Consider the following 15,035-nt stretch of genomic DNA (forward strand, 5'->3'; position numbering starts at 1 on the left):
TGTGGAAATTTATTTGTATATTTATAAATAAATATATACTTGACTTGTTTTAAAATGCATTTACTCTGTTATAAACAGAGAATGTCGTTTCCATTTGATTCTTCTACTTTTGACTTGCAAAATATCAATATGGATGATTTTTGTCTCCATTTTAAGGTTTCCTCAGGTAGCTGTCCTCCTTGTACTTTGCATAAAATGGAAGCTCAAGTGCAGCTTCTGCTACTGTCCTGTCTTCATGAATTTTCTCTACCAGGCTTTCCAGAGATGGAAAATTGGCCTGCAACATTTCAAAGTGATAGTTCTAATTGCGAGACATGTACAATGGGTGTTCAAGTGAATACTTCTTAGTTTTTGTTGGTACCTCGGGCCGTATGTAACCCACAATGGCAAGATACAATTCCTTGCCATAGAAATCATCATCAAACTCATGCAACAACCAGGGCTCCTGAAACCACAAACACCTTTATAAGAAACCTAAATATCAGATTTTTTGGATCCACAGTTATATCTACAATGCATCTGACGCACAATGGCCTTTTCGGTGTTTCTAAAATAAGGATTCCAACCAATACTCATCACCATCTTGTACACACCCCTTGTTGATAATTTAGCCCAACCAAAATAGACACCTGACGGATGTTCAGAAAGAACCCCCGAGTACTTTTTTGTGGATATATTAGCTGAAAAAGTATATACATTTAGTTAAAATTTGAACTTAATATTAGCCTGCTAAAGATAAAGAAACCATATAGTGTTGAACAAAGAGAGTGTCCAGAAAAGACAGGTGCCGAGGTTATAAATTTTCAATTAAACCGATCATACATTCAAACTCTAAGAAAACAAGGGTGTAGCGTATTTCATAGTAGATAAAACAAGTACCTGTAGGAATTCCAAGAACTTTTGAACCACGCCCAAATCCTTTGATCACAGGACCGCCAATATACCAAGGTTCTATTGGTAACGTAGTCTCTATCCCTGGACAGAACGAAATATTTATTCCAGGTTGTTTATCTTTAAATTGTACTTATCAATTATCCCCCTACATGTTAAAGAATTGAAGATGTTTACAATCTTGAAATGGAGGTAAGCCCCACTTTTCAGGCTGCAAATCAAGAAGAGAATTGATCGTCTCATCTGCTGCACTGTAAAGATGGGATTGTTTTGGAAGAGATGGTACAGCAACCACTTCCATTCCAGCAGCCTTAGCAGCCATAACACCAGTTCTGACATGCCATAAAACATTTCCCTTAAATTACAACATCAAGTCTAATACTAATTCCACCAGGTGTATGCAACGCAAATAGCTTTAATTATACATGTCAAACAAAAGTGAACGAATAATATGAAGTAAACTTCACGAGTAGGATATTGGCTAAAATGTATAAAACAAGGACCTGCTTTTTCCACAGGCAAAAAGTACTAGTTACAGCTTGCGCGCATTTTTATATTCACAAAAGGACTCCTAATTCCTAGAAGTTCGATATAAATATTGTTATTAACTTGGAGAATATTGGTTCTGAACACACTGCATTCATGAATCATGAGTAATTTGCCTGTTGTACCACTTTGATAGGTCTGCTTGATTTAGAACTCGACTTTAGTATGCATCATCCTGATATATAGTATGTTTCTACATGTTTGATCTTGATTGTCAAATGCAATGTTTTGTGTTAGGTCATATCACATTCAGGGATCTGTTAAGTTGACCACAAATGTTGGAAGCCTTATCCATTTACCCAAAAAACTAAGCTTTATACTCTATAGGAATCCATAACCCACAAAAAACCTAAGTTGGACTTCTAACCCTTCATTCATAATACTCAAATTTGATTCCTTAAGCTATGATAGTGTTATGCATATGCATTGACAGTTATATCTATATAGATTGTCGATAAATGGAAGCCTGAAACTCAGATAAGCATAACACCCGATGCAGACAGCAATTCTCTAACCTTATTTTCAAAAGTAGATCTTTCTCTCTTTTAACATTGAAGTACAGTATTACTTAAACAGCGGATCAATCAACAGATATGTCCTTTTCTTAAAAATCTTTCTCAATATCACTTTAGTAAAAACTTCACTTCTAATAATGAAAAGAAGTGATGAAAACAAACTTACAGCGAATCTTCGATGACAAGACACTTGGATGGGTCAATATTAAGCTTTTTAGCTGCTTCAAGGAATCTTTAAATATCAAAATATAATTGGTTATTCTTGACCATTTATATAGATAAGAAACTTTTAATTAGAATTGTACAGTGGTTTGTTCACTCTCACATTTCAGGAGATGGCTTGCCTGCTGTTACTTCATCGCCACCAATTACAACAGAAAAGGATTCTTTCCAGCCTGCAAGACAATGATGAGAAAAATGTTCGGGAACAACAAAGGAATTATAAAACCTTACTAATGAGTGTGTTGTATATTAGTCCTTTTTACCGTTAAAGTGACATCTTGATTGAATTTATCAAATTTTATGAGGTGTTCAACGTAGGTCCAATAAAGCTACCTGGTTGATAGGAGACTTTAGCTTCAATGTTTGCCCTAGGAGAGTTTGAAGCCAAAGCCATTTGGACATTTTCACTTCTAAAATGTTTAATCAGCCGACTGGCACCCGGAAGAGCTTTGATATTGCACCATCTACCATGTTAATTGTAATTAACAAAATCAGAATAAAAAGATTATGATAACTGTAATATTGACATACTCTTGTCAAACAATTTTCATTCACTATTTCTTTGAGCATAAATTTGTTACTTGAATTATGTAATTAACACAGAAAAAGGAAAACTGAGAGTCAAGAGTGAGAGTATCAATTACTGATCAGATAACATTGGGGTGAACTCTGATAATAATTCATCTGCAGATATTGAAAGTCCATAATCGTCTATAATTACAGCTGCAGCCTCTGACAGCGTCTTCCCAACTAATTTATGAGCTTCTCTCCCATCCCACTGTTTCCCATGATTCACCAAGTAAACTTTCAAAACATCACTGACAATGCCATCTGATAGGAAGCGAAAGAAGATTAGATTAATATGGCGAAAGAATCACATAACTTACTGTAAGAAGGGACTGAAAACAAGATTAATGTTGGAAAAAGAAGATCTCATAAATCAGAAGACAGATATGATTACATTGTCACATAACAACACAGGCAAGTACGTTTGGTGTAATTCTAGGAAGATATTTCCCACATCAGAAACTCGGCATCTAACCTATATCTGAAGTTGAAACATTACAGGATGCCATTGGAGGATAAATATATTCCTGTTATCCTGTTAGTATTTGTACAATTGCTAAAGTTACTAAAAAATTATTTTGATATCAGAAATCATAATGTATATACGAGACTAGTGTTGAGTTGGAGTTCTAAAATCATTAAGTGGGTGTAATTAATCAGTAGTTGATTAGAGTGCCTTCTAGCAATTTATAGCATAATCGAGGATTAATTGACTATCGATCCAGTTATCCAGTTCGTAATTCAGCTAGCTACTGTACTAATAGTCTAATACTTAACAAAGAGAAGTGTATAGCATAAACATATTCAAATTTGTGTTTGAGGAACATAAAACATGTAAACTAGGAATGAAATCGTAATGATATGAGTAATACAAGTTGTACCTGTGTTAAGAAGAGTCCCATCCAAGTCAAGAATGACACAAGAAAATGACTTGTTCAAAGGATTTCCTACTGACATTGCACCAAAACAAACTTTCCTGAAACAAAAAATACTAGGAGCTTAGCTAATCCAAAATCTTCATGATTTATATCCAATAAAACCATGTATTGTAAATGTCTCAAATGCCCGAAATAAGAAACATTTACTGATATAATAAATAATACAAAGCGGCATGTCTCATACACAGGGCCAATAAAAGATGAATAATTCTACATCTATATAAAACATACAGTACATAAACGGCATGCGTTGTTGTATCCGCCGTGATGGAATAAATCATTATTCATATCTTGTTGTATCCACAGATTCTTATAGTTACATTTTAGATTATCATTTTTTTATTTTTATTATTAAAAATAGAATTTTACAACCAAAATTTCGGTTCTGTTTTTAGGTTAGGTGGTGTTGTTTCCCCTGATAGAATGTACCAGCTTAAAAAATAACACTGACAAGCTATTGACCAATTAATTGAAATTGATATTTTAGTCATATAGTGGGTGTTGTATATTCAAAGTGAATCTTGAATGAAAATAAATCAGAAATTTCAAAAATCAACAAATTTTATTTATCGATAACATAAATGTATTAAAAGCTCGGCCAATTTCCTCAAACTACACCTCATGCACCTGTGCTAAGAAATCTATCTTAACTAATGCACCCGGCTTATTAAACATTCCTCTTCAAACAAACATGTTACTGTACAATGCACAAGGGCTCTATGATCTACATGTTGGGTCGACAAACGTCCCATCCAAGTCTATCTTTTTTCTTGTACTGGAACTTTAGTACGACCTTAACGAGCAAGTATTAGGTTTAGGACACCAGGATGGACAGAGTTGCAGAACACTATCAATCGTCTAACTCAACAATTTGAGCCCTTCTTTCAGCAGCTTGCTTTCTGATAAAAATGCCCCATCTCAGGGCGGCCTTTAGTTTAAGCCAGCCAACTACTGCTTTTCCTGATGAACGTGTTTGATCCTCATGAAAGTTATAGTTCAAAGATGGATCAGGCGTGTAAACTGATGGATAGGGGAACCCATCTTCAGTCATATGACCATGCCCTCCCACGTTGATCACACGAAGCAAATGTTGCATGTCTTCATTTTCGAGCATCTCATGACTTTTCATGCGAATCTCGTCCTCAGAGAAGAATTCCTCAAAGCCACGATAAGGATTGAGATTCGAAGTCTCGGACGTAACAAAGCCTGATGTAGATGATTGCTGTGGACCAGGGGCCATTATATTCTCACTTTGTGATGGCTGAATTTGTTGTGGAGAATTGTCCAATTGGCTCTGAAGACTAAATGGAGGATCATTAAATTGGAGAGGAGAATTGAAATGGACGTTCTGCAGCTCCATCGGATATCTATTGATGACATTATCATAACCTGGTGAAAGAAAATAGAAACATTTGAAATTAGAAAGTTGAGGGTTGCCAAAATAATGTGTAAAGCTTGCATTAACAGACATCATCGTTGACAAGATATTGAAAAGATAGGGCATATTGAGCTGTAAATTATTTGGTCAATTAGAATTTTACCTCCAACTACAGGGCCTGGATTCAGAGAAGGCTGCTCTGGCGGAACTGCAACTGGCAAACTTGATAAGGCCGGCAAACTGAGTTGATGATCATTAGAACTGAAATATGCATGTGGCCCTGTAGTAATGCCACTTCCCAAAGAACTTGAATCTCTGTGCACCTTAGAGCTAAGAAGAGAGTTTCCATCATATTCTATCACATGCATCCAATTGTCATACGCCTTTGTCACTAGTGTATCTACAAATACCTGCAAGGAGCAATAATTAATATTCTCTCAAATTACTTTTCTGTAATTATTCTTCAATTATTTACTTCAACAATATATCTTTTTTAAATTTCAGTCTGAACTTGTTATGCTCTTTCTGAACCTATCATGCTCATTTTAGCAGCACATTAACCATAATACTTTTCAAACAGCCATAAAAAGTGAAGTAATTGTCAATCAGAACTTCATTATACTCTTTTGTTGTTTTATTGTGTTGTTATGTGCCATATACAAATATGAAGTGCTGGGTAAAGAATTACAGACAGTGCAGCAGTGCTGATACATTATACCACAATATCATGGTAATGAAATCTCTAATAGAGCCAAGTCCTACAACTTATGTTTCAGTTTCTCAAAACTAAATAGTGATAAATTGCATGATTAGTCAAGCCATGGTACAGATGTGAAGGTAATTTAGCAATTTACATGGTATTTGTTAATATGAAACCAAGAAGTTCAATTATATCTTTGGAGAGAACTAATAGACATGGTATGCCTCTGACAATCAGACCATCATTGTTCATTGATAAATGTAGCCAATATGTGAAAGACTAGGAAAAAAAAGGATAAACAAGAAATTCAGTTAACCAACCTTCTGACTGTCAGAAAGAGAATCTGCTGAATGAAATTCATTATCAACAATTAAGCCGCTCAACTCATAAATGTTGTTGAAAACAACACCAATGTTTCTCACATCACTGGGATAATATACGTAAAGTTTCCCACTCAGTATACAAGTCTTTGCATGCTCTAATAGAACATCCCACATCTTATTGGACATACCACTTCCCAGTATCTACAATATCCACGAAGAAATATAATTATGAATTATTTTTTTGGAGAAAAAAGTGAAAAGTCTAATTTAGCGATAAAATGTAAGATTCTTACATTCCGTAACTTCTGCAAGTCTCTCGCTACGAGTCGTAGAAAGTCCTCAACTGTGGAAATTCCAGCTTTATTTAGCCTCTTATGGAAGGATCCATCTTTACCAATCTTTTCCAATCTCCAAACATCATCATTTAGTGCAGGTGGATAATGCTTCTTATATACTGCAGAGCAAAGAAGTTGCGGATAATAATGACACAATTGAACAGAAGGTAAATTAAGAACCATCATAAATACGACAGAGATATGGTGCACATGCAACAAAGCATTTAACTCACATTCTCCTCTGTGATCCTTCACAGTGAATGCTTCTGTTTTTGCCTCTCGTATACAAATATCCTCACAATAACCTGCAGCTACTTTCAGGCCTAGTCTGAACTTTCTGCTCCTTATCCAGCTTGAGTTGTCTGTAAATGTCAGCTCACCAATAGTTCCTACTCCTTCCTTAAGAGTCACCTGCACGTCTCCAGTCAAAAGTGGTCTCTTCCCTTCACGCTCTTTCACCAAATGCAAATCAAATTCTTCCTGAGTCCAGCCATCATCATCTTCATTGTTAAAATCACCTTCAAGCACTACTATGTCCAGTTTTACCGAAGACCCTGGACCAGACGTCACAATATGACCAGTATTTGCATCAAGCAAGATAACATGTATTACAGCACCCTGTTCCCCTTCTACCTTGCCTCCAGTAAAAAGGGGAAGGGCCAACTTGGACCTAAACTGCAGTTGTAAATTACTTCCACCAGGCCCTGCTATTCGTTTTGGCGAAACCCTGAAATTTTTATTTGCGATTTCAGTTTCATAAAAAAAGTCTTTAAACTCAATTTGTCAAAATATCACGGAGTAATTTACATATAACAAAGAAATCGAAATTAGAAAGATGAAGTCAAAGTCTCCAGAATCCAATGAAAAAATTCAAGCCTTTAAAAAAAACTAGTCCCTTGCTAGGTTTGAGCAGAGGGGAAATTTCCGAACCGTACCTCTCTGAAAGTTTGGCAGGAGCAAGCTTTACCAGTGCACGTTCCACCTCTTCACTAACCTGCGACCAGAAAATAGATGAAAACTGTTAGCATTATTGTACTACATGTCTATTCATCGAAACACAGTTTATTAATATCCAGATTTCCAAGTATAGGTGCCTCCAGAATAAAGCAGCAATTACACATTTGCAGATGCAGTATAATGTTATGACTAAAAGGTATACTGTATAATTTAATATTATTATGATTTTTGTCAATGCAACATAAATGTGTTATGTTTAAGAGGAAAGCACATTATTTAAATGGCCACTGGACGTGAGAAAAGGCTAACAAAGCTTTAATTGTCTTACAACTTTTCGAAGAATAGGCTCCAGTGAAGAACAAAGTTTTTGCAAACTATCCATTTTGAGAGCTTCAACAATGACACTGCACAAAATATGTATCTTAATAAGCATATATAATGCAATCTACAAATAAATATAAATCGAAACTAGTTTCAAAGCATTATTATTATCTAGTCAACGTAACGGTCTAGAATTTAGCATACAAAATGTACATATTTAACAGGTAAAAGTCAACAATAGTGTGTATCACGTAACTAATAACTTATTCATCTGTGTCAAATGTGATTAATTAGGCCTGATGGAGCATTTGTAGCGTCCAAATTCAGTTATATAAGCAAAGTGTACCAGGACAAAAGATGAGTCGCCTAGTTAAGAATTACTACATTTTTTAGCCACAATGGCCATGAATTAGCGGAGGGGATAGATAAGATATACATTTTTAAGCCACAATGGTCATGAATTAAAGGGGATAGCATAATTAGGAATTTAAATTTCTAATTAGTTTTTGATAGCATTGGGAAAACAAATTACTTTCTGAACTCGTAAAGCTAGCAGAACTAGATTCCACACTGTGTACTACTTGCATCTAACAAAGCTGTCATAATGCAGCAAGTAAATAAAGCTTGAACTCCACTCTAAAATAGAAGCAGGTAAACGAAGCTGTCAAAGATTTTGTTGTCTAGATCTCACGCAGCTAAAACACTGTGCTAACATTCATACTCCTGCATTTCTGCTGCAGGATTCTACAGACAGTTAGACACTTCTAGTCGTGCCTTGTAGGAATTTTTTTTTTTTACCAGAACCGGTGTCTATTAAACCTACACTTAAAATCAAGCAACCACTAAACTTTGTGCTTTAATTTTATCATTATGAGTTAGGTATCATCTCACAATCTCATACCCTACTTACTAGTACTAGGATATCTGGTATGTTTGGTTCGTTGAGTTCTACACTTTCACTACACTCAGTGCTTAGCTTCCACTGCCAACCATCCTATTGCTATCTATTATCAACTTCCACAAATTAACACATAAACACAATATAAGCTTAGTTAATAAACATTGCAGTTCAACCACACACAACATAACACACCCTAGCTACAAAACCATAAAAAAATCCCGCAACAACAAAAAATGAAACATTTATTAGAAAGACAAACAAAAATCCCATAAAAATTACCTGGCCAAAGCAGGTCTTTTCTTGTCATGCTGGTCATCTTCATTACAACCCGGATCCAAAACCCGTTTTCCTCTAGCTATACTATTTGATCTTTCCATGTACCTTGTCTGCATATCTTTTCCCAACAACTCTCTTTTTATCCTCACTTCTACTACCAATTATTACTAAAAAGATTTAAGAATCTATCTTTATTTCAAATCTTCATAAATAAACTAGTAACTTTCAGTTATTCTAACTAAAAATGCATGGATATAAAGCGGGAAATTTTAAAGAAGATATAAAAGCCAAAAGGTTGCATCTTTTTGTGAAGAGGTTTCCAAGAAAGTACTGGGAAACTGCTATATATATTTACACTTTAGTCCACCCACTGAAAATAGTCATTTACTTAAAATAAATATTCAATCTTGATGGCTATGAATGAATAACAAATGTGTCATTATATCACGCTTGATATTTTTTTATATTTAATCAACTAAAATTTTGTAAATAGAGACGTGGATGAGATGATCCCAACCGTTGATTTTAGGAGGAAAATGAAAATATTCCAGATGAGGACAAAAAGTGGTCCATGTTTTTAGTGATTTAAATTGAGTATTGTAGTGATACAAGTAATTACAAAATTGGCTTACGTGTTGATGCTGGCGTAATATTTATCATGTTTGTTCTAAATTATGAATTTATTATTATTATTAAAACTGCTACGGATTTACGAGGCAGCGCATGTTGTTTTACAATTTGGTAGATTCAAATTCAAATACAGGTGCCTGGTATTTCTAGGATCTTAGAATTCTTATTAAATGAAATTATTGTTTAACGATATCATAAAAAATTACTAGAATAAATACCAAACAAACTGTACTCTGCAGCCTAGTCAAGAGAATTCTAATTTTCTATTATAAAATCAAACATACAGGTTCAAAATAAATGGTAGAGAAAGCTGTACTCTTTCTTCTTCTTTTTTTTATCGTAAAGAAAGAAAAAGTACTTGGAAAAGAAAATGCTTAAAGAAGAAAGAATGTCAAACTGCGCTCTGAGTCGGTTTCCTTTGGAACCTATGAAATGAAAGACAGAGATATTTCGCTTTACTCTTAATATCTGAAAAGGATTTTTATTTTTATTTTGTTAATTTCTGAAAAAAGGAGGAAGAAAGTAAAAGTCCAGTAAGAAAAAGTGTTTGATTTTACCGGAACAAAGATAGAATGGAATCGATACCAAAGCACGCCTTGGCATAAATACATGTGGATGCCATATTATTCTTCTATCCACAGCCATGTAAACTATGGTAGCTCATATGTACTAATCATTCAAAGTTATCCTTCAAGAGAACCCACTCTTATTGTACCTGTGACAAATACCATTAATCCTGTTTACGGCATATAGCTTGGTCGAAACTACTCTCTTTGGTCGGAGAAAGAAGAGAGAAGACAATCTCAGTTGGAGCCGTGATACATCCAACTTCTCTGGGACAAAGTGACTTCCAACAAATTTTTTACCTGGAAACTATGAATTTGAGGGGACCAAACACCTAACTGCTTAAACTAAAATAAACTCTCAGCCGAAAGAAAGAAATTTGACGACAAAATTTAGCATGCAATGCCAAAACCGAGATACTATGTTAAACACATTACCATTCAATAGATACCGATGAACACATCATAGCAGCTCTTTGTTGTATAAAAAGGACTCGTAATTTAAATAACAAGGTTGAAGCAATAAAATTATGATGCTTATATGTTTGGTTACAGGAACGCTGTTACCACGGGAAATCAATATTTTTAAAGCATAAAAGATAGTTAACGTTTGGTACTTTGAATCTTTCCCTTCCTTTTATCTCTTTTACTCTGTGGTTTTGGCCGCGATTTTCTTTTTTCAACTCTTTTCAAAGGTTTTTTCTTGGTCACTGAAATTTTGTGTTGCTTCTCTTTAGATCCTGTAGTTAGCCTTGGTACATCCTTCTCCATCTCACTTTTAAACTCTTCTTCATCGCCATTTATTTCACTTGTTGTCACCATTACTTTCACATCGCCATTATCATACATAGTTGTCCCTAATCATTCAATTCAAAATGTCCAATTACATATTATGGATCGATTGCTTAATAAGCGTATTTTAGTTATGTATATATAGTAAATGTTGCAAGAATAAAGAACCAACTAGAAAAAAGAAAAACTATAACCACTTGTTATCATATTCATACATTGTTGTCCTTATTTATTTAACCAGAAATGCTGGATTACAAGTCAAGGATCAAACACCTGACAAACATATACTTGTTGTGTACAAAAGGTCAAAATTTACTAGAGCCAACTTGCAAGAAACAATAGACATAAATGACTTCAAATCACTTTTGATGCCATCAATAAGGTAGTGGATATATATGATTATAAGTAGCTTGTTTAACTTACATTTATGAATATAAGAAGCTTAATTAAATTATGTCCATATATGTACGCATACACTACAGGAGAGGCTAGGAGTACAAAATAATTTAGGTGCGGCTGCACCACAAATTTAGGAGTGCAATCCAACTAAAGGATGCAGTCACAAATTAATAAAAAGGGAGTACGATTTTACAAATGAGCATTTTATAAAACTAGAGACCAAACTGAATAAGCTTTCTCCATTCCTTTTATATAAAATCATTTAACCAAACCGAGCTTTTCTGATTCTTCTTGACCTCCTTAATTTTCCTTCCTCTGCATTCCTCTCAACTCCATCCCCATAGAGGGGTTGTGATGTTGGATAACTCTTAATTTTGCACAACTCGCAATACATATACAACCATCATAATATAGAGACCCGCATCATGGCTTCTCAGCTTAAAAATTCCGATCCAGTCCCAGACTCTCGGGAGAAAGTTTGTGATATATGTGGAGACTGTCGATTTTAAGGATGCCATTGCTACTTGCCCAAAATGTAACATTGGGTCCGAACACATGTATGATTTTATTTCTTTCTATTTTTTTTTATTTTTTTTTGTTATACTTATTTCTTTTTATAAAGAATTATTAAAAAAATTCTTCCTTTGCAGCTATTGCATGAGTAGTTATTGTAAGAATAAAGAGTGAACCTTTCTTTCATGCACCTCACCTCCTGATTGGTATTGCAAGTTGTGCAAAATTAAGAGTTATACAACATCATCAAAATCAACATCACAACCTAAGTTGGAGTTGAGAGGAATGCAGAGGAAGGAAAATTAAGGAGGTCAAGAAGAGTCAGAAAAAGCTTGGTTTGCTTAAATGATTTTATATAATAGGAATGGAGAAAGCTTATTCTATTTGGTCTGCAGTTTTAATAGTCTCTAGTTTTATAAACTACTCCTTTTGTAAAATCGTACACCCGTTTTATTAATTTGTGATTGCATCCTTTAGTTGGATTGCACTCCTAAATTTGTGGTGCAACCGCGCCTAAATTATTTTTTTCTACTAGCATCTCCTATAGTGTATAGTAGTAGTACTAGTACAACAAAAGCAACTAACAGTGACCCGAATACATCGCATTCATTCATAGCTAGACTCCTGACCTCCTCTAGTTGGTATGGAACAACTGATTCCTAGTTATAGTCTTATAGATGACCCGATAATCTAACAATTTGGTCTAAGGTTGAGTAGATACCTGAAACTCTGGCTATTTCATTAATTTCTTCTTCCTCGTCTTCCTCCTCACCTTCATCTTCGACAGGTATTTTATCCGTTGTTGGTTGAGCTTCCCCATTCTGAACAAAGTCTCTTTCAAGCTTCCTCTGTTGGAAGAGTTTATACATACACATTGGAAGGGATCAACTAAATAGCAGTATAGAGTGATATTGATATCATTCATAGCAGAACAATGTATGTTGTTGATTTGCACTTTCATGTAAAAAATATTGATATAATACCAGAACAACAAATTAAAAGTAGTTGTTGAGTTTCAGTATTTCAAACATTTGTTGAGCATAGTCGATCCATTACTTTTTTGGTATATAACCAAAATTTAAATTACATAACAGACTACATTTTCTTATCAAGTGGAATTAAGATTCAAGTATTTAACAAAGCATTTAAAAACATAGACAAAACCATAACATGTACTTCTTCACAAATATATTCATGCTTACGCTTCGAGCCAAACAAGGACTCAAGACTCAAGTCATATCCTCAAATATCAAACTACAAAACAATATTTCAAGATGATGGACCAAATTTTCAATGTTCGTATATACATGAAAAACATAGGCTTAATCAAGAAACTAGAAATAAAAACATGTCAAGACATCTTCTATGTACAATTACAATTGCTTCGGGATAGGGTAAGAATATTCAATTAATTAAAAAAATGAAATCCATTGTCACAATTCACAAGTGCTAAATAACATTTTATCTTTGCCAGAACTAATTTCTACAAATTAGTAATTTAAAATGCACGAAAATAGTCTCAATACACACAAATCCCTAAAATGACAAAAATGTCGAAAACAAAAGATTAAAAAGAACCTGCTTTCGCTTCTCAATCCGCTTTCGCCTCTCAGCTTCCTGCTGTTGAATCTGGCCTTCTTTTCTCCTCTTTTTCTTTCTCTTGTGAAAACCAGTCACATAATCACTACATAAAAAAAACAAAAAAAATCAAGAAACAAAAAAAAAAGCCAAGATGCAAACTTTACAATACAAATGCACTTAAAAATGTAGAAAACCAAGAATTAAATATGAATAAGATAGAAATAAGATAGTGGATTGAGGAGACATACTTGAGGTCTTTTTCATTAAAAGAAACAGATAAAGATTTGTTCTTTAAAGCCCTCTTCTTGATATGATTAGCTCTTATGTGTGGATTTATTCCATCTTCTACAGCTTCTTCCATGGCAGCGCTGCAACACCCCACTCTAAAACCCTAGAAACTAAACTTTTCGGAGGCGTACTTGTGTTGTTTTCAGAAGGGTACTTGTGTATTTCTAGAATTTTAATATTTTCTATTTTAATTTTAAAATTTAATATCAAATTCTATAAATTTATACCTTTTATTTTCTGAAAGAGACGAAATTATATTCAAATAGTTATGTAATTATAAAAAAAATGTATAAATTAGATTCACATATACATATTTTTAGACAAATATGTCCCAACAATAGGGTGTAAAATTAATATGTTCATCGATTTTAAGTAGAAAATAATTTTGTTTATTTAATAAACTATCTAAAATAAAACAGTGTCGGTGAACCTTATAACCCGGACCTAATCAGTTATCGGTCTAAGACCCGTATCGAATTGAACATTAACAATCTGGTCCCCAGTTTTTAAAATTGAAAAAATCCGGCTTTTAATCAATTTCAATCCAAGATTATACTTTATGTTTTAAAAAATCATATATAAATATTAAACATTTATTCATATCATATTTTGATGAGAAATAATCATCAAAATATCACTTTTTGAGGAAGTTTGGTATGGCATGTGCATCGGATGCGTTAAATCATGTAGTATATATGTTGTTTTTTCAAAAAATGCGTATTTCCATCAAATATATCAGGGGTGTTGTGCCCAAATATGAACATGGGCTCTAAAGAGGCTCATTATCAAAATTATTAATAATATTGGGTTTAATAAACAAACTCAAAAATATGGAGGAGTTCTTATAATTTGTATATGGACCAGGATCGTATACCGCATATTGACCAAGACTTCGCCGGATGACACGTGAGAATATGTAAATGAGAATAGTTGTGTTCACCTCTCAACAAGAAGGGAGTGTTGTCCACTTCTCCATCGTAAAGGGAATATTTTCCACCTCTCAACAATAAGAGAGTGTTGTCCACTTCTCCATCATAAAGGGAATCATGTCCACCTCTCAACAAGACTGGAGTCCTATCCACCTCTCAACAAAACATGGATCAAGTCCACCTCTCAACAAGAGGGAATCCCATCCTCATACTACTGGGAAAGGGGTCGTGTCCTCATACTACTAGGAAGGGGGTTCTCTCCTCATATCCATAAGAAGGAAGTCTTCTCCTCATATCATGCATGATCCCATATTAGTAAGAGGGGTGGCCTACTACCATATCACCATGAGGGGTAGAATGTTCCCATAAGATCAAAAGGTCAGTCATGCACCGATATTAACAAGGAATAATCTCTCCATATTTCGGAGAGTTTCTAATAGACCTGTTGGAGTACAAACTCACATACAAGT

The 15,035-nt window shown here is 34.2% G+C and overlaps 3 protein-coding genes across 3 annotated transcripts; all 3 read right to left on the bottom strand.

The window, feature by feature from the left end:
- Nucleotides 1–3,759, bottom strand: LOC141668413 (bifunctional riboflavin kinase/FMN phosphatase-like). Its single transcript, XM_074475298.1, has 10 exons — nt 3,623–3,759; nt 2,819–3,005; nt 2,508–2,638; nt 2,278–2,347; nt 2,119–2,184; nt 1,069–1,223; nt 880–975; nt 529–680; nt 362–445; nt 1–277 (listed from the first exon to the last, which is right to left on the bottom strand). The coding sequence occupies exons 1-10, from the start codon at nt 3,696–3,698 to the stop codon at nt 152–154; spliced, it is 1,143 nt and encodes a 380-aa protein (XP_074331399.1). The 5' UTR covers nt 3,699–3,759; the 3' UTR covers nt 1–151.
- A 463-nt stretch (nt 3,760–4,222) lies between these two features.
- On the bottom strand, nt 4,223–9,188 carry LOC141666407 (calmodulin-binding protein 60 D-like). Its single transcript, XM_074472392.1, has 8 exons — nt 8,874–9,188; nt 7,701–7,776; nt 7,351–7,409; nt 6,649–7,142; nt 6,374–6,534; nt 6,078–6,281; nt 5,221–5,467; nt 4,223–5,068 (listed from the first exon to the last, which is right to left on the bottom strand). The coding sequence occupies exons 1-8, from the start codon at nt 8,984–8,986 to the stop codon at nt 4,530–4,532; spliced, it is 1,893 nt and encodes a 630-aa protein (XP_074328493.1). The 5' UTR covers nt 8,987–9,188; the 3' UTR covers nt 4,223–4,529.
- Nucleotides 9,189–10,481: 1,293 nt separating this feature from the next.
- Nucleotides 10,482–13,780, bottom strand: LOC141668357 (uncharacterized). Its single transcript, XM_074475211.1, has 4 exons — nt 13,597–13,780; nt 13,346–13,451; nt 12,489–12,615; nt 10,482–10,920 (listed from the first exon to the last, which is right to left on the bottom strand). The coding sequence occupies exons 1-4, from the start codon at nt 13,707–13,709 to the stop codon at nt 10,667–10,669; spliced, it is 600 nt and encodes a 199-aa protein (XP_074331312.1). The 5' UTR covers nt 13,710–13,780; the 3' UTR covers nt 10,482–10,666.
- Nucleotides 13,781–15,035: the final 1,255 nt, after the last annotated feature.

Source organism: Apium graveolens, chromosome 6 (genome assembly GCF_009905375.1).
Source record: "Apium graveolens cultivar Ventura chromosome 6, ASM990537v1, whole genome shotgun sequence".
Classification (NCBI taxonomy): Eukaryota; Viridiplantae; Streptophyta; class Magnoliopsida; order Apiales; family Apiaceae; genus Apium; species Apium graveolens.